Below are 19340 nucleotides of genomic sequence, written 5' to 3'. Positions count from 1 at the left end.
TAATGTCTGGAAACTTGGAAGCAAAGTGGCAAGAAATGCGTGGTGGCTAAACGTTTGCACTTTATACGTGTTAATGTTAAATCTTTTTTTAATTACGAATGAAATTGTTTTAAATAAAGCTGTATTCGCTCAAATATATTCATAATGGTATTTTGAAATATGTGTAAATGACGTCTCTGATTTTACTTATATATTTATTGCCAGTTTAATATTGGCTTAAATGGCATTGTTTAGCTTAACGCCATCGGTCACTAGAAGCTATCTTTCTCATCATGCTTTTTTGCTCTCTCTGTGTTCTCTTCACATGTGTGCGTGTGCATGTATGTGTGTGTGTGCGCACATGCGTGCGTGCGTGTGTGTGTGTATATAAGAGAACGGAGAGAAAAAAGAGAGCAAAGAGCCCCGGGGAGAACTGGCTTGCCTCCTACAGACCACCTCCCAGGGTCACAGCAGGAGGGAGATTAAGTTACAGCCAAACTCGGAGGGGGTTTCACAAAATGTGTACGCACACACAAACACATTCCCTCACTCTCTGAAACCCACACTGTGACAACAAAATATTGCACAATGCGATTTTATAAACTGTAAAATAATCATCTTATACTGCACAATTATAATGTTTTCTGATGCGTTTTATTGGCGCGTATCTGCACCATCAGACCAAGCAGACTGAGCTGAAACGCAATCCTCACCAGATCAGATTAGGGTAAAGATCAGTCGGTCAGAGTGGGGTCAGCAATGATCCATGTGAGCCTAGCCTCAGAGCACAGGGGTGTTGAAACACATAGCCCTCCTTTGACCTGAAGTCCCCTTGCACTATTTCACCCTATAAGTAACCGTGCCGTCTTTCTCACACCCTCCAGTCTCGACCCAGGTTCACCCCTGAACACACACATACTCATACTTTATCAAAGCAAGGTCAGCAGAGTAAGACTCAGGTGGAAGGGTTATACAGGGGAGTAAGTCACAAGGGTTGTTAAAGAGGACATGCACAAGCCTCCTTTTTAGCACGCTTCCTCCTCCACTTCCTCCTCACCCTCGTATATCCTCGCTGTGGCCCCCTCGGTCATCCCTCTGCTCCGCTCTCTCTCCCGCTCAGCTGCTGTAGTCAGTGTTTACTCTGCTAGAGCGAGAGGAGAAGGCCCAAAGAGGGACAATGCCTCCTTTCAGAGACACTGTTGACCCCCACGACTGAGCGAGGAAGTCTGCATGGGGGCCAGCCAACACCCCTTCCCCAAACTTCACAGCCATCCGCCATTAGGCTTTATACAAATCCTCGCATATCACACAGACGTGCACACAGAGCACCGTACTCTTTCCACCTCAGTATCACTCTTTCTGTTAGGCACCCTTTCTCTGTCTCATTTTTCCCACAAGCCCCCCCTCTCAGTGACTGAGCGTGGAGTCAAGATCCCGTAAATCCTGTCCAAGATCCACACTCTGTGAGTCACTTCCCAGCCACTCTACTATTTCTCCATTAAGGAACAATCACGAAGGCAGGTTGAGGTGAAATTCAGCACATTCATCAAGAGTTATACTTGTCAAGTCCAGTAACCTGATGAATGAGTAGTAAAGTAGGGGGGAAATGCCCTCTGCAGCCAATTTCCAGATTTGACTGTCTGCCGGCTGCACTTTTACTGCATGTCCACACTTCTCCTGTCTGTCTGGGTTAAAAAAAGTACAAAGCAGGTGTAGCACCTCTGGGATCACATCAGTGAGGTATGGATTGCTCTAGGCTTTGTAGTTATTGTTTAGCTCGCTGTCATTAGGAAGTCCAAGAAACTTTTAGGTGAATCTTGTTTTAAATATTTGTCACATTGTTTACTTAGGGGCCCCTTTCTTTTATAAGGCCTTCAGGTATTACCGTTTACTCATAGCAATGAACATAATTGCCCCAGGCTGATAATGAATAAAAGCCAATGGAGCTTTAAGCCTACAAATGACACATGTGCAGACATTGATCAGTTATTTTTTTTATCAGCTTGCTGCTGATTAAAATGATATTTTTCCTCATTCATCTCAAAGAAATTAAAGCTGTAGTTCAGTGGACACATGTAAACCGAATAATTAAAAAAAAAACCCTACAACTTAATGTTGAACACTTATTTATTTATTTGGAATTTAAAAGCAAGAAAAGACTGGACAGTAATGCTCTTTTGGGAAAAAAAAAAGTGGCATTTTCTCAACATGCAGCAGATATATTGTGCATGGAAACAGGGCAGCACGGTGGCACGGTGGTTAGCACTGTTGCCGCACAGCAAGAAGGTCCTGAGTTCAATTCCAACATCAGGCCGGGGTCTTTCTGTGTGGAGTTTGCATGTTCTCCCCGTGTTTGTGTGGGTTCTCTCCGGGTACTCCGGCTTCCTCCCACCGTCCAAAGACATGCAGCTTGTGGGGATAGGTTGATTGGATAATCCAAATTGTCACTAGGTGTGAATGTGCGAATGAATGTGAGTGCGAATGGTTGTCTGTCCCTGTGTGTTGGCCCTGCGACAGACTGGCGACCTGTCCAGGGTGTACCCCGCCTCTTGCCCTATGACAGCTGGGATAGGCTCTAGCGCCCCCCGCGACCCTGAAAAGGACAAGCGGAAGCGAATGGATGGATGCATGGAAACAACACTTTTCTTGGCTAGCTGTTGTTTGAGTGGGCTGGGGGCTGATGCAGAGGCGTGCTTAATAAATTGGAGAAAATGAACTGCATAGTCCATTTTGTGTGTGTGTGTGTGTGTAATGAAAAACTTGGGACATTGTCTAATGTATCAATAAAAACAGAATATATCAGGTTATTTTGAATTTGATGTTACTGCAACATCTCAAAAAAGTTGGGAATGGTCCGTGGATGCGTAGCATCCCCTCTTCTTTTAACAACAGGCTATGGACGTCTGGGAGCTAAAGAAACCAGCTGATGGACTGTTGGGAGAGGAATGTCGTCCTGTTCTTGTCTGATTTAGGATTCTAGCTGCTCAACAGTCCTGTGTCTGCTTTTTCATTTCATGATGCATCAAATGTTTTCAGCTGGTGAAAGGTCTGGGCTGCGGGCAGGCCAGTCGGGCACGGAGGCCACTATGAAGCCATGCTGCTGTAATAATTGCAGTATGTGGTTTTGCTGAAATATGCAAGGCCTTCCCTGAAAAAGACGTAGTGAGGGTGGGAGAATGTAATTCTTTAAAATCTGTATGTACCTTTCAGCACTGATGGTGCCCTTCCAGATGCACGAGCTGCCAATTCCATTGGAGCAAATGCTACTCAGTACCATCACAGATCCAGGTTTTTGAACTGAGTGTTGATCTCAAGCCGGGTGGTCCCTCTCTTAGCCAGAAGAGAGAGGGTCAATGTTTTCCAAAAATAATTTCCAATTTCAATTCGTCTGACTACAGAACAGTTTTCCACTTTACCTCAGTCCATTTTAAATGAGCTTTGGCCCGAAGAAGACAGCGGTGTTTCTGGTTCACATATGGCTTCTTCATCGCGTGATAGAGCTCTAACCTACATTTGGTCATAGTACGGTGAACTGTGTTGAAAGACAATAACTTCTGGAAGTTTTTTGAGCCCATGCAATGATTTACATGACAGAGTCATGCCTGGTGTTAATGCAGTATTGCCTCAAGGCCTGAAGATTTTTGGTCTTTTCCCTTGCGCACAGAGATTTCTCCAAATTTTCTGAATCTTTTGACGATATTATTTATTTTGAGCAACTCTTGTCTCTCTAAGATGCTGTTTTTATATTCAGTCTGTTGCCAGTGAACATAATTAGTTCTAAAACATTAGTCAAGCTGTTTCTTTTTACTACCCCTTCCTTTTCCAGCCTTTTGTTGCCCCCGGCACTTTTTTTGACCTATGCTGTTGCCATCAAATTCAAAATGAGCTGACATATGTTTTAAATGGTGCATTTTCTCAGTGTAGACATTTTATATGTTTAGTATGTTCTAGTGTCAGTGGGTTTATGAGATTTGCAAAATCATTACATTCTGTTTAGTGTAATGGTATGCACAAGGAGCAGCCAGCAGGGAAGATCTTTAGTGGGTGGAGAACCTGGTAGTAGCTCTCTGCTTGACATCAGGTGCCAAACCAAATTCTATGCCAATGTTATATGGATTCAGAAATTCCATATCCATTCCTCATTGCATGGACTATAATGCCGATGGGTCCCTGCATAAGATTGAGCAGGATTTATAGAAAGGTTAAGCTGATTCCTGGTCTGCGCCTCGGGGTGAGGGCTTTTACGAATTTAAAGTGGATGACAGGCGATTTTCTGCTACTTTGGCCGAACAATAAAGCCAAAAAATTTCTTGGCAAGCATGTGTGGTAGGAGTTACAGCAAGTTAGTCATAGCCACCCAGTACAGCAGAGAATGGGAGTAGTATTAACTGCAGCAGATGCTCATATTCACTATGAGATTTTTTAAATGTTTATTTTCACAGTTAATGACAACAAACTCCACTTGACAGCAATTACCAGTAAAATCCCGCCTTTATTGTTAGCAACATTCATTATGTGTCACCATATAATTTACAATAACCGTGTGATTGAAAACAATAATAAGTGAATCTCCTCGTTCGGAGGTCTGCACTGGTGAAGCGAGAAGCATACAGCCGGTTAAGGACTAACACGCAAAATCTCAGGTTCTGTGTTTTACTGCGACACCAACATTTCTTTAACCCAAGAAATCATGCGAGTCATTTAACAGCTTCACATTTTTCATGTGTTCATTGGTTGTGTGGTTCACTATATTCTGGACAATGTACACAAAGAGCTTATTTTAAAGCAGAATGCATGATTGTCTGGGTTTTTTTTTTATTATTAGTTTGCTTATAGGAGGTAATATTTTATTTACCTACTGATGCTGGACTTTGGATTTTTTTTCCCAAAGAATTGTTGTAAGATGTGTTTTTATGTGCATGTGAGGAAAATGGGTGTCTCTTCATGCATCACAGCTCATCTCACCGATGACGCTGCTCTCATACAGTGCCTTCTTCTGTTTGCATCAGTACGTGTGTGAACTATCATCCTCTTATCTATGGCTGATTGAATCTTTACACCCCTCCCAACCCCCTGGCTGTGTGTCTGTATTTGTGTGTGTGTGAGCTGTTGGCGATCCCTCGTTGGGATGGCGAACCTGGTGACCTCCCTGCTCCATGCCTCCCAGAAACAAGGGCTTCTCATGTGGCTGCTAGCCAGTTGCACTGAAAGCCCACCATTCACGACTAGCCATCCCTTCTATGAGTTTGTCTCGGCATGTGTGCGAAGGAGAGGGGGAACAGATGGATAATTTTTGAAATTACAGTTTGAGCAATTGCTTGTATGCATGTGTGAGCAAGCATGTATATCAGAAAGAATCTGTGTGCATATGGTATACACTTTATAGACACTTAAAATAAGAAATTATAAAACTGCAACTGTACAGATGGAGAAGATGTTTGTGTAGAGAAGCACTGAATCCTAGGACTTTATGTTCAGAGGATAGCTTGGCTTAAACATTCAAAATTGTATGGCATAGACTGTATGTAAATGATAGTCCCTTTAGCTTTGTAGCTGCCACTCTAGCAATGAAAACATTTACATGGCAGGCTGGGATTATTAGCTGTCAGCTAATGCCAGCAACTTTGGTCAGCATACTGAATCTGTAGACCAGGGATGAGAAAGTCATTTTTAAGTGGGCCAGACCTGTGAAAGTCTCCTTTCTGTCAGTGTAAACAAGTTTAATTAATCCCCAAAATATCTTAATAAAAGAAAAAGAAGTGCAATTTTAATAAAACATCTCAGTCTTTCTACGTGATAAAGAAATGCTGCTCCTGAGAAAAGGAAAGAAATCGGTGTGCACAACTCTTTGGGCTTTGGGCTTACCATCCAGTAGCACTGACTTCAATTGTGATGAAGTGTTTTGAAAGACTGATGAGAGATCACATCACTTCTTCACTTCCTCCCACCATCGACTCACTTCAGTTTGCTTACCGGACTAATCGTTCCACAGACGATGCCATATCTCACCTGCTCCACACATCCCTGAGTCACCTGGACACTGGCAGAGGGAATTATGTTAGGATGCTGTTCGTGGACTACAGTTCAGCATTCAACACAATAATTCCCTCTAAGCTTTTCACCAAGTTGACGGATCTAGGACTCAGCTCATCACTGTGTCAGTGGATCCTCAACTTCCTCACAGACAGACCCCAATCAGTGAGGGTAGGAAAACAAGTCTCCCCCTCCATCTCACTCAGCACTGGAGTGCCTCAGGGCTGTGTTTTAAGCCCCCTGCTGTACTCACTGTACACTTATGACTGTGTAGCCACATCCGACACCACCTCCATTGTCAAGTTTGCTGACGACACTGCTGTTGTGGGCCGACAACATCGAGACGGCCTACCTGGAGGAGATTAGGAACCTGGAGACCTGGTGCCAGGAGAATAACCTCCTCCTAAACATCAGCAAGACTAAGGAGCTGATCGTGGACTTCACTACAAAGCAGGCGAGGAATTACAAACCCCTCATCATCAGTGGCACGCCAGTGGAGAGAGTGGACAGTTTCCGATACCTGGGTGTCCACATCACTCAGGACCTGTCATGGTCCTGTCACATCAACACCCTGGTTAAGAAAGCCCGTCAGCGTCTCTTCTTCCTCAGAAGACTTAGAGATTTCCATCTGCCACTGAAGGTGCTCAAGAACTTCTACTCCTGCACCATCGAGAGCGTCCTGACGGCAAACATCTGCACCTGGTTTGGGAACAGCACCAAGCAGGACAGACGAGATCTGCAAAGGGTGGTGCGCTCGGCAGAACGCATCATTCAATCAGAGCTCCCTGACCTGCTGTCCATCTACACCAAGCGGTGCAAGTCCAAAGCTAGGAAGATTATGATAGACCTCTCCCATCCCAACAATGGACTCTTCTCACTGTTGAGGTCTGGGAAGCGCTTCCGCTCCCTTAAGGCCAAAACAGAGAGAATGAAGAGGAGCTTCTTCCCCCAGGCTATTCGGGGCCTGAACCAGGTGTAGGACTGGACTCTCCCACACATGTCACTATAAGACTGGACTCTCACACACGTCACCACACGCACCACCACACATTTCCTATAATCCTATAATTCCTATAATTTATAATCCTTATCTTTATAATCTCTTCTGCTATTTGCACATTCTTTACTGTAAATTCCTAAGTTAATTTGTAAATTTTTGTAGTAAATTGTAAATATTGTAAAACTTTTCTTCTGTCATTTAATGGTCGGGCATTGTACAGCTACAAGCATTTCACCCCCATGTCATACTGTGTATGGTTGTGTGTGTGTGACAAATAAAATTTGAATTTGAATTTGAATTTGAAATTCTAAGACATGAATGTGGACAATTACAGAAAGAAGTAGTAGTTCTGGTAGCTTATTGGCCAGACTGCCCTGTAATATAAACCTGAAAGTTTTTATTAATTAACAGAAACAGTCTTTTTTCAGCACTTTCTATAGTAGATAGTGTAAAACCAGGAACTTTCTGTCATTTAATTGTTTATTAATTAATCACTTTATTGTAGCCATGGCCATGCTGGAGTTCTGTCACTTAGAAAAGCTATAAAACGTAGATTTTCCCGAGCCGTTCTGTGGGTCAGATTGGTTTCTTTGCCGGGCTGATTCTGGCCCCTGGACCTTATGTTTGACATCCCTCACATAGACTGCATGGGTGACACAGATTTTTGCCAATTAATGCAAAATAACATACTGATAAACTGCCAGAATTTCACTCACTCAAACCCAAACGTGAGTAGGAAACAGTAGAATTAAAAATACTCCAGAACACATTTGGAACTCTAAAATTAAGCGTTTATCATAAAATGGGGGTGTACTGAGGTTTCTCACAGATGTCATGTGGATGACAGTTAGACATAATAGACGTGATACAGCCATCGGTTACTAGTGAAAAATATGTATTCCCTGACTGGATAGCAGTGGTTCCTGGAGGTTGCCTGCTCTCGGTGGGGGAAATCAGATTCAAAGAGGGCAATGTACCAAAAACTTCTTAGTGATTGCTTTGGTTGTTTGCAGATTACTAAAGTTACTGTAGTTTTTCACATATGTCTGCAAATAGTTGCTAACTACTAGCCGAGCAGTAGTACTTTCAGTACAGCTCAGAGTGTAGCTCGCCAACATTTGTGGACAAGTCCATCACTTCCATTCAATCTATGACTGTAGTAATATGATAAAGACCAAACAACCTCAGGGTTTGGAGTGGGTGTGCAGGGTTTATCATAACTGATTTCAGCTCCGACAGCTTTCATACCCGGCCGCAGAGTCAGCGCAGAGTCAGCGCTCTTGATAAGTTTGTCTACACCTTCTTCCCAGTAGGCCACAGCAAAAAAACAAAAAAAACAGAGCAATGGCCACCACCGTATGGTGAACAGCAGGAGTTTACAGCTGTTGAATTACCTTAGTCTCCTTAGGACAGAAACTCTTTGTCCCTTACTGTACACCACCTGCCTGTGGCCAGTCCAAGTTGCTATTGAGCTGCACACCAGGGAATTTAGAAAATGAACTGAAGCCACAAAAACTGTCTGGACCACGATAGAATTCCTAATTCATTTAGTCAAAAGAATGTGATTTTTTTATTTAGGAAGTTATTGTTAAGGATTTGAACTCATAAATATAACAATGGGCTTCATGGAGGTGTCCAGTTCCTGAGTCATAATGAGAGTTAGAAGAAGAGTCATGCCCACAGCCCCCAGTCTGGGTCCAGAGGTCAGTGTTTTTAGAGGAGGGAGGAGATAAATGCAGTGGGTACAGCTGAACTTAAAGACCTTCAGGGTTTGGTCTCAAAGGTCTACGGTGTCTGAAGGTGCACGGTCTCAGGGGTGGGGGTGATGTGACGGAGCGAAAGAGTGGCCAAGGGGTGGAAAGAAGTCAGGCTAGTGGTGGGGGTGACCATCTGGATTGGATTGTAGACATTCCTCAGGATGAGTGTTCGTAAAGGTCGAAGAAAAAAAAAGAAGAGGGGTCACTGGGCCCTCAGTGTGTGTGTGTGTGTGTGTGTGTCTGTGTGTTTATTATTCTTTGGCTCACTCGGTGTTTCAGTTTATGATTGTGGTCGGTTCGGCAATGTTTAAGGTATTTCTTCCCCAGTGGGATCGTGGAAAGGGAGATACTTTCAACAACATTTACGTGCGCAGTACTGCAGGTGTATATTAACGCCGAGCTTGCACGCACTTGCAGGAGGGAGGTCTGCGATCATGCTGTCGCTGGACGAGCCTCTGGACCTGAAGCTTCCTCGGAGGGCCAACGGGAAGGACAGAGGGGCGCGCAATCCTCCTCTCTCACCGCTGCACCCCAAACATGCTCGCCAGCTCCACATGGCAGATGATGGGACAGCAGTCATAGAGCCTGCCTCACCAGCATCTCCACACACAGGTGAGTAATAACAAACCACAACACAACTGTTTCTATGTTTAAGTGGACACACTGAGGCTAGTGTCCCTGTGTTGTGTTTTCATAGGCGTGCAGGTGGTCCCTCATGATCGAACAGACACTCCCACCCCCCCTGCAGTGGACCTGAGCATGTCTCCATCCTCCCGCCACACCCCAAGCTCTCCAGAAATGACCAATGGAAACTACATCCCTTCAGGCGTGAGTATATCAGAGCTCAAATTCACACACACACACACACACTCTGACAAGCACACATAAGTGCTCCAAATCCACATTTTCTCATACTCTTTTCTTCGTTCACCTCCAAGTTGTTGTTAAAATGAACACCGTCTCTCACTGCAGCGGTGAGTGAGCACACTTTCCTGTCGACAGCTAGGAGTGAGTCAGCCTGCTAGGGTCAGCAAATCAGGAACAACATCGGGTTGTGTCACACTCACATAAGGGAATCAGGCTATGGAAAGGGTGGGAGGCCTCTGTGTGAGACAGAGTGGCAGAGTGAGGGGGTAAAGTCTTATCAAACACCTCTTGTGTCCCCAACAAATACCTTTGTCTGTGCAACTTGGACTCAGTGGCCCTGCTGGCATGATGTGTGTGTGTGTATGGATGTTGGTGTGTACATTTATAATCGGATTTAAGACATGCAGACCTCACGCCGCCTAATTCAATTCCCACGCAATTGAATTGAGGCATGCTGGCTGGGGCCATTCAGTCGCCCCACATCTTATTGAGTCTCACATCCCTCCAACCCAAACCCACCGCAGCACACACTTAACTTATCCCTGTGGACATAGATTGGAGACTATCAGTCTATCTTACCGTCACACCCAAAAATAAGACCTCTTACAAAGTAGCTCACACACTTTTTGCACACAGAGCTGCAGCTCAGTGCAGGGAAACGGCGTCATTTTATGAAATTTGTCACCTGCGCATTCTAACACTGAAGACTGTGATCTCTCTGTACGCCCTTTTTCTCCGTCTGTGCTCCCCTTGAAATCTCCGTGTACCTGTGTGGCTCTTTGTAAACGCAGCATTTCATCCTTCCCGTTCTCTCCTCGAGCTAAGATAAACTGTGTGTGTATGAGTGTGTGTGGGTGAGCTGGTGCATTAGATCTTTGAGCCCCAGCTGAGATCCAGCGAATCTTACATCTCTCATGCCGAGCTCAGGGATGTAGGGAGGTTTTGTAGTGCACAGCGGGAAACTACTAGAGGAAAAGTGGAAGGGATTTTTTTTGAAGGGAAGGACATGAATCTGCAGTTCAGTACTCCATTGATAAAAAGCGACACTTTTACTTTGTCAGTCAGTCCGTCCATCAGCACCTGTCTGCTTTTCCAATGCAGCGCACTCCACAGCTTTAAAGCTGGAAGTGCAACAGCTAGTACTAAACAGAAGGTTTCACCCTTATACGATCATAACTATGGACAGTGGCAGCTGAGTGTTATTTACATATATCCTTTCATTTTCTGGGTTTTATGATATACAGTTTCCCTCTTTTTTTTTGGTTTGTTTTTACCAGAATTCTCATATCTCACAGGCCTTCCAGTTCTTTGTGCCAATAGGACATGGGACAGGACTTCACCTTCCATCCTCTATGTTCATTGGCCAGACTAGTGACAAGAGATCCTCTCCAGATCTTTCAGCAGATGAACAGCTAGCCTGTCGTTGGAAGAAGGTAAAGCTTTTTCTGATGCCCTTGCAGGGAAGTTTGAATCAAATCAAAACAACTGCATTGTCACAAGATTATATTCAAATGCTTTTCCCTCCCTTAGTGCCATCTGCTGTTTGACTCCCTGCAAGACCTGGTGGACCACGTTAACGACTTCCACGTCAAACCTGAAAAGGATTCTGGGTACTGCTGCCACTGGGAGGGCTGTGCTCGCAAAGGGAGAGGGTTTAATGCTAGGTGAGTTGAAAACGGTTCATTTTGTCTCTGAGGGGGGAAATTCAACAAGTGAGAAATAGATTTAAAGCTTTTTCGTTTGTGTGTGCCGCAGGTACAAAATGCTCATCCACATTCGCACTCACACTAATGAGAAACCCCATCGCTGTCCCACCTGCAACAAGAGCTTCTCGCGCCTGGAGAATCTCAAGATACACAACCGCTCACACACAGGTCAGTGGTCAGAGCCCAGTGAGTACTGACGGATATCTGAGGCAGTGTTTGCTATACAATTAAACTGTAAAGTAAAAATTAATAAGGAAGTTCTTTATAATAGTCAGCTTGTGTTTTTGATGGCTTCTATCGAGTCATATTAAATAAAACATGACATTTTGTAAATGGCAATCTCCATTAGAGTAAGAAAGCAGGCTAAACCGAGCTGTGCTCATTGGCTGACTTGTGATTGGAGAGTCAATAGATAACAGCTGTTTGGTTTCAAAAAACTAAGACGATGACTGCAAAAACATTCAGCTTGAGGCTGTGAAATCCTTCATATAAAGTCTCTACTTAATTCCTACAAAGGCTTTTGTTTTTGTGGAGTAGATTTTTAAGATTTTCTGAATGAATCTAAACATCTGTATCATCTCTCCCCCTGCAGGTGAAAAGCCCTACATTTGTCCGTATGAGGGTTGCAACAAGCGCTACTCCAACTCCAGCGACCGCTTCAAACACACACGCACGCACTATGTGGACAAGCCCTACTACTGCAAGATGGTGGGCTGCTTGAAGCGCTACACAGATCCCAGCTCTCTCCGCAAGCACATCAAAGCCCACGGCCACTTTGTGACTCAGGAGCAGGGCTCCTCAGGTGGAGTGGGCTCCCTGTTAAAGGGAAGTCAGAGCGGGGGGTTTACTAGTGGTGGTGGGAAAGATTCAGAGTTGTCCTATGTGAGTGGAGCCCACATTATAATCCCAGGGGCAGCGGCTGCTCTCCTGGGAGGCCATGCTCTGCAGGGCCTGGGTGGAAGCCTGCCCCTGTCCCCACTCAGTTCTCGGCCCCTGGACCTCAGCACACTGGGCTGTGCCAACTCCCCTCCTGGCAGCTTGGGAGGAACATCCATCCTCTCTTTCAACGGCTCCCCGCTGGGTCTCACAAAGTCCCATCTTCTCTCCCCCGCATTTCCCTCCTCGGCCCTGGGCCTGCCGATGGTGCCGGTTCTGGGGCCCGCATCCGAGTGCGGGGCCCAGAACCACCATGCAAAGAAGGGCAAAGGAGAGGAGGCAGAGAATGAGGTGACTGGGGGGGCCCTGAACCTCTCCACAGGAGGGTCTCATGATCCTTTGTCCTGGGTCGTCATCCCCCCAGGCACTGTGGTGCTCAAGCCAGCTGTGGTCAACTGATACACACACACACACACACACACACACACACACACACGTTTTACTAACACACATTCCAGAAGAGCTCAGGGGGTCGGGCTAGGAGGGTCAATGCCATAGTGAGGGTCTGGGCAGTCAAAGGTGATAGGGATTGGCTCGCACAATCAAATCCAGGCAATGCATTGGGATAGAGACACTTAAAGAATAAAAGCATACTTATCAAATCGGCAATCAGCAAAACAAGTGAAAATACTACACCTCACAAGAATGAGCGTGCAACGGAAGGCTATCGCATTGTTGGCAAAAAACTAAACTTGAGGCCCAAATGCTCTGTTCAGGAAACTTGTATGGCTAAGGCCTTACAACAGGCTCCTCTTTCCTCTCTTATTTTATACTCTACGCATTCCTGTTTGCTGTTTCTATGGACAAGGACCATGAAAGTGACAGTCTTAGTGCTCTGTGTTCTTACAAAAGTCCTCCTTCATTGACAAGTATTTATAAGACTGTACTTTGACAGTGTGCCTCCAGCTTCGCAGTGAGATACACACACACACACACACACACACACACACACACACACACACACACACACACACACACACACACACACAATAAGTGACGCGCTCACATTTAGGCAAACAGGGGGATTCTCAAATCACTTTAAAGTTTTGACCTATTTCTCGCAGGACGCTGTGATTAATATGATCCAGACAAGCTTGCCAAACCAAAGCAAGTGAACTCAAATGTATTTGTGCGGGGTGACGAGACCATTAAACACAGCGAATAATAGCGAACAACTGGCTATAGTATCGAAACCTCAAAACTGCTGCTAACTATTGACAATCTGTCCCCAGTTTGGGGAGAGGGTGACCAACACAGACCAGCCTAGTCCACCAGAATGTGTACGAGGTGTGCAGACTAGGGGCTTTTAGGGGCACGGAGCAAACTGAGGACATAACATAGACAAACGGTGTTACATCACCTGGCAATCACCAATCGATTTTCAAGTGAGATTTAAGGCACTGTGGTGTAGCCGACACCCTCCAACCCCCCTCCTAGTAGGACGTGACACACACGACATCCTGCTTGCCTTTTACAGAACTAGCACTGTTTTTTTCTCTTGGATTGTCCAGCTGCGTTCTCGTAATTGAATCAACACGGCCATCTTGCGTATGAAAGGGCCACTGTGGCGATAAACACTACTGTCTTGTATTTTTTTTTTTTTTTTTTAAGTAACCCGACCCAAAACCAGCTGTGAAAAACAGGTGGTCGTCCAGTCGAGGTCCAACCCGGAGCCGTCGGTCGAATATTTGTCCTGAGTTCAACAAGTTTTCACGCTGTGCCAAAAGTACCTGGAAAACTCCAAGCGGGATGTTCACATTGTGCCACAGAGGAGGGGTGGAGGTGTGTTTGGGCGGGGGGTGTTGTGCACTCAGTGCCACATACAGCTGGACTGAATATGAAGCCACACTATTGCAAACTGCCTCAATTTACTCTGTCCAAAGGGGCAAAAATGGACAAAACAACAACAAAAAAAGACTCATTTAACTTCTGGGAAACTTCTCATGGTTTGATAAAGCTGTCGACATGCACTTATCACAAACTATATCCCTTGTGTGTTCTTATGAAATGTTACACGGTTCTTTGATCAGTTGTTTTGCTCTCAGTCCGGTTTTTTTTTCCTGCTGTGGGTCCTTCCAGACGCCTGTCGCTCAGTAATTGTCCGTGACACTGACTTTGATTGCTGCGTGCACAGAAGAGAGAGGTCGAGGAGCGGGAGAGGAGGATCATAACACAAGGAACATTCCCTCAAGAGACTGACATAAACCCCAGCCCTCCTCTCTCTTCACTCCTCCATCTCTCCCCTCTCCTTCCGCTTCATTGGCTGTCTCCTTTTTTCATCACTTTATCCAAGGGGGCGATACATTTAGTTATTGCTGTTTCGTGTTTTTTTTCTCTCTCTTTTTGTTTTGCTGTTGTTCAGACGAGACATTTTTTCTAATGTTGAAGATGCTTCTTGTGTTCTGTCATGGCTTCTCTGCAAATCAGCTTTCTGCTGTCGAGGATGAGTCTTTCGAGAGGTCGAAGAGTCGAAGAGAGGGAGAGCTTTGGTTGGTTTTCCAGCAGCAGTGGTCCCCAATCTGACATCTGGGAGACAAAAGGGATATTATTATAAATCTGAAGGGTCGGGTAATAATTTTTAAAAACTTTAAAAATGCTTCAGTAGATCAGTGGATGACACTAAGTCTGTTTGCCAGCCCGTTATTTTGCCATTAGACCTATATGTGAATAATCTTTAGTCTTTCTAGAATAATGAATCCAGTGTGATTCTTTTGCCCCTCAGGATCATTTTAATAATTCAAGTGATCTCTATCATCTAGTGCTGCCATCCACCCATCCATCCTCTTCAGGATTAGTAGGGATGCTGGCGTGTATCCCAGCTTTTACTGGGCAAAAGGACAGCTCACCAGTCTGTCACAGGGCTAACAGAGAGACAGACCACTGTTCACACCTATGGCCAATTTTTTCCATTGTAGTATGTTATCATGTACTTTAACACACTGCCTTTCCCGAGCGTAACCTCACAGAGACAGTTAAGTCCTCAGTGTGGTTTCCTATACAGTGTCACAAACTCCTTAACTCCTCCCCCTTGGATGCCTTCTATGGGTAACCTTTGTTTCTCTTTGATCTGAGTCTTTTCTGTCATATTGCAGATCTGCTTCCAGAGCAAAATGACTGGGTTTGAATCAGAAGTGAGCTCTGCCTATACAGCTTACCAAGGCTACCCTTGGAAAAAAACATAGAACCTGCTCTAATGATCGTCAAACAACGTCTTTATTGATATGTAAAGGGCGACGCTGTTAAATTTCTTAAAGAGTTAAAATGAAACCGTGTTGTAAGGAACGGTATCAGTGTTTGGGGGATCTGCTGAACATATATTAAGACTAAGACCATACACTGTGCAAAAAGACAAGGTGGCAGACACAGTGATCTGTAATCTGTTCAGTAGGTTTGGGTTCAAATGAATGATGTGTGCAATTTTCATGCAGAACAAACAAGAGGCAGCACTTCCAAAACTCTAAAATTCTACCAAAACCTGGCAACCCTGATTTCGAGGCCATAACTGCAGATTTGATCCCTTTTGTCTTAAGCCAAAAGGTTGGAACCACTGCTTTGACATTACAGTCCTCCAAGACAAACACACCGGTGTGTGCCACTGAGGGAGTGTGAGCATAATAAATGTCTTTATTGAGAGAGTATCCGAAACAAAAAAACAACAAAAAGGAAAACATCTGACTGTGAAATGTTGGGCAGCACTGAGAGAGCGTGAGAGCAAAGAGAAAGGCTTGGCTGAATGAATAAATGAATAGACAAGGGACGGGGAGAGATGAGAGCAGAGGCTGTATGCCAGTGGAGGATGGCTGTGCAGCGCAGCCACTCTCCATCTGGCCACCTACCCCAGCAAACGGCCCTCTCAGCTCTGAAGTCGCTGTGCTGTGCCCAATGTGGCAGCCACTCGGAGGCATACCAGCCTGCAGAAAACTAGGCCACTGAACTCTAGCTGCCCTCTGGGCTTTTTTCTTTCTTTTTTTTTTTATAGATTAAACCTACAGGCTCAACTCCCCCACCTCCCGGCCAAAAAGCTTTTCTTGTTTTGACAGGGATAGTAAAAAGGCCACTTTCACAGCAAACAAAAGAAGTATAAACCCCCGTGCCTGAGTTTGTGCTGCCCACAGGTCCACCAGGATTCACAGCCTACCTGTGTTTCTGCCTCAGTAATTTTGTTAGTCACTATTATCTCAGAGACCCCCCCCCCCCCCAAAAACACCACACACACACCATTGGCCTGTCTTTGGAGTCCGGGTGGGCATTGAATTGAAAAGAATTTCTCGCTCTTTGAGTGGACAATCCTGGCGTATGATGTCACCAAAACAGGTGTTAAGTAGGCTAGACACGGTTTCCATGGCAACAGTGAAACCCACAGATGCTGCAGCTCTCCTCTTCCTCCTCCACCTCCCCTGTCTGTCTCTTCTTCTTGCTGGTCGAAGCCAGGGACAGAGACTCTGCGTGGCTGCAGAAGTCTGAACGATACTGACACGGATCCTTCCAGGGTCCACCCATCTTTAATATTAAATAAGCTGTACGATCCATTAACCCTTTGAGCTCAGCCTGTAATAAACCGCCCCCCTCCCCCCTTTATAGCGAGTGTAGATAAGGTGATGCTGTCACGTCTTTTCTCAGCGTAGTGCGTTATTCGTCGGTTGTTTTTGGGAACAAAGTCATTGTAAAAAGTCATTCGGAGTCGCTAAAATGTCTGAATTCTAAAATCTTATTTTTCATATAGCATAAAAAGAAAAAGTGGTACGCGTTCCTGCAGATTTTAACACTTCACGTTGAGACGCGTGGAGCTGAAATCCAGGGCAAAAAGCTGTCAGCGAGTCGGGTCAGGGTAAAAGGGGTGCCGCTGACCGAAAGCGCTACGGCGTTGCACAAAGGGTTAATGATAAGACTAAGGCCACGCAAGGCCTGTTCCAAGTTCTGTTTTTTTGCACATTTGTGAGATATTATGTCAGTATTTTAATTTTTCCAAGTGCCTTTTTATTATTATAGGTAAATATAGAAGTTATACACTATGAAAAAGAAAATGATTATATGAAAATATATTTTTTTTTCCTGGCGTCATGTTCTATGGTCGAACATGCAGAATTTTAGAGTTGTAAAAGTCTCCAATTGGTACAACATAGCGGCGTTCTCCTGTTTTAGAGGAATTTTATTACGATATTGATAATAATGTCAATGAAAACAAAAAAATGTTTAATAAAGCTGCATTTGATACTTCTGTGTGCATTTTCATTTCTATCTCACATATACATTAAAACAGGTGAAAACCCACCCAGAATAACCTGATTAACATTCAACTCGATGCAGTTAAATTCAGCACATAAGCTAAAATTGTATGTTTAGAATTATAGTTTCCTTTTTTGCACCTCATTGCTTGGAAAAAAAAGTGTCACAAAGTCAAAACTAGAGAAAAGGAGAAGACTTTTAATTGGGTTATAATTTACAGAGGATGGGGAGAGGAAAGACCGGGCATCGCTTTGTCCTTCATGTTTCCGTGTTCTGCTGTGATTGCTGCTTTTCTTCTTTTTTCTGTATACTTAGTTCCTCGTCCAGACGCTCTTTTGCTCGCACCACCTACACACAAACAATAACAGTGATGACAAAGAGAAAGAGGTGACTTCAATGTTTTTAAAATACAAATTAGTCACAGTAAAGAGGAAGTACAGAGCAACTGACTGAACGTCAAACATTACTCATTACAAAGAGTCGACTCCACCCACGTGTTACTTGATATTCAATGAGAAGACTAAAATAGGAGTGAGAAGTTTGTATTTGCACATCTGTCATAGAAACTATCAGGCTGGTCCTGAGAGCGAAAAAAACACTGAGCTTTCAAACATGGACTTTGGTCCGATCTGACCAGTCAGCCAGTGAAATCTGCCCCATAGTGACTTTTCTGTCTTTAGCCTTAAAACAGGTATTTTGAACACAAACAGCATCTCTGAGAATAAACAGTTTCTGAGGTAATCTGTCAGCATCAGAGTCATTTAACATCATCACTCTTTAGTTCAGTCTGATCAGACTGGTTAGTTTTCCCTCAGGAACTAAACAGCTCGTATGACCAGTTAACTTTGTATTGTGGAAGAAGGCAGGGCACTGAAACCTGCAACCGTCACATGATCTGTGCTACATGATCAACATGAACTACTTTATTCTGCTGAGTGTTTTCCCCAAGCAAAGTGTGAATGAGCGGAAATTCAACACAAAGAGCAAAGTTATGGTTTTGGTGTATTTCTATCATTTCCACCATTATGAGCAAATGCCAACTCTGATGTTGTGCCACTTTAAATTGACATGATATATATCTTTTATTTCGATACTTCCTCAGTTCTCAGACACATCTGACCAATAAGTGGAGCGAATGTTCTCAGCCTCTTGGTAGAGATTCCTTTTGGTTTGTTTGGATTCGTCGTTGCATCATCAGAACCCAAGAGAACAGCAAAAAAAGGGTGAAAATGCCTTTTGCAACAGTTTAAAAAACCTTTTAGAACAGCTAGTTCTGTCTTCACAATATCTGGCAGAAGAAAGATCTGAGTTTGAGACTCAAAACTCTGACACCTACAGGTATAAAATTGTACTTTTTAATTATTTATTTATTTTTTGGTGCTGATTTCATCTTTAGACAAGCAAAAACAATGTACCAATTTTTATGTTCATGCTGCCTTAACTGTACACATTTAAAAAAATGTCTGGAAAGTGAAAGTGAATGCACGTTTAGAGCACTTACTTTTGACTGTAGGTAAAAGGAACCGCCCACTGACTTGTCATTGACTTTAAAAAGGTGCTCGTAGTTCTGGTGAAGAGAAATGCTTCAGTGTTAGTATTCTAGTGACAGCATCTGACTCCATTTAATTATTCCCAGCAGAAACACACACTTTTTAACCAAATATTCTATCAAATCACATCAGTGACATGACATCAGAGATTCAGAAGTAAAAGAAAAGTACTTCAGCTTGCCATGTATTGTTGATGGGAATTGTCATGTAAAATATACCCGATGTTAGTGTTCTAGTGTTAAGCAAACGCTAAAAAAAAAATTCCATTACTTGATGACCACTTTAG

General features: G+C 44.1%; 2 protein-coding genes across 5 annotated transcripts in view; one reads left to right on the top strand and one right to left on the bottom strand.

Annotated features, from left to right (window-relative positions):
• Positions 1-17496, top strand: part of glis2b (GLIS family zinc finger 2b) — a 30664-nt gene extending 13168 nt beyond the window's left edge. Inside the window, exons 2-7 of one of the 2 annotated variants that reach the window (XM_026164958.1) lie at positions 9187-9381; positions 9467-9597; positions 10932-11069; positions 11167-11300; positions 11392-11510; positions 11935-17496. In XM_026164958.1, coding sequence (XP_026020743.1) covers positions 9204-9381; positions 9467-9597; positions 10932-11069; positions 11167-11300; positions 11392-11510; positions 11935-12677 — 1443 coding nt within the window. In that variant the 5' untranslated portion in view covers positions 9187-9203 and the 3' untranslated portion in view covers positions 12678-17496. Of the gene's footprint in view, positions 1-9186; positions 9382-9466; positions 9598-10913; positions 11070-11166; positions 11301-11391; positions 11511-11934 lie in introns of both variants that reach the window. The other variant, XM_026164957.1, reaches the window with a different exon arrangement.
• Positions 17497-17682: 186 nt separating this feature from the next.
• The window catches only part of LOC113020740 (mitochondrial import inner membrane translocase subunit TIM16-like), a 122074-nt gene continuing 120416 nt past the window's right edge, over positions 17683-19340 (bottom strand). For all 3 annotated transcript variants that reach the window (XM_026164950.1, XM_026164949.1, XM_026164948.1), the window contains 2 exons: positions 19006-19071; positions 17683-17852 (listed from right to left, as the gene is read on the bottom strand). In XM_026164950.1, the coding sequence (XP_026020735.1) occupies positions 17763-17852; positions 19006-19071 (156 nt within the window). In that variant the 3' untranslated portion in view covers positions 17683-17762. The remainder of the gene's footprint in view (positions 17853-19005; positions 19072-19340) is intronic.

This window comes from Astatotilapia calliptera, chromosome 4 (genome assembly GCF_900246225.1).
Source record: "Astatotilapia calliptera chromosome 4, fAstCal1.2, whole genome shotgun sequence".
NCBI classification, from domain to species: domain Eukaryota; kingdom Metazoa; phylum Chordata; class Actinopteri; order Cichliformes; family Cichlidae; genus Astatotilapia; species Astatotilapia calliptera.
This window is presented reverse-complemented; position numbering and strand designations above follow the sequence as displayed.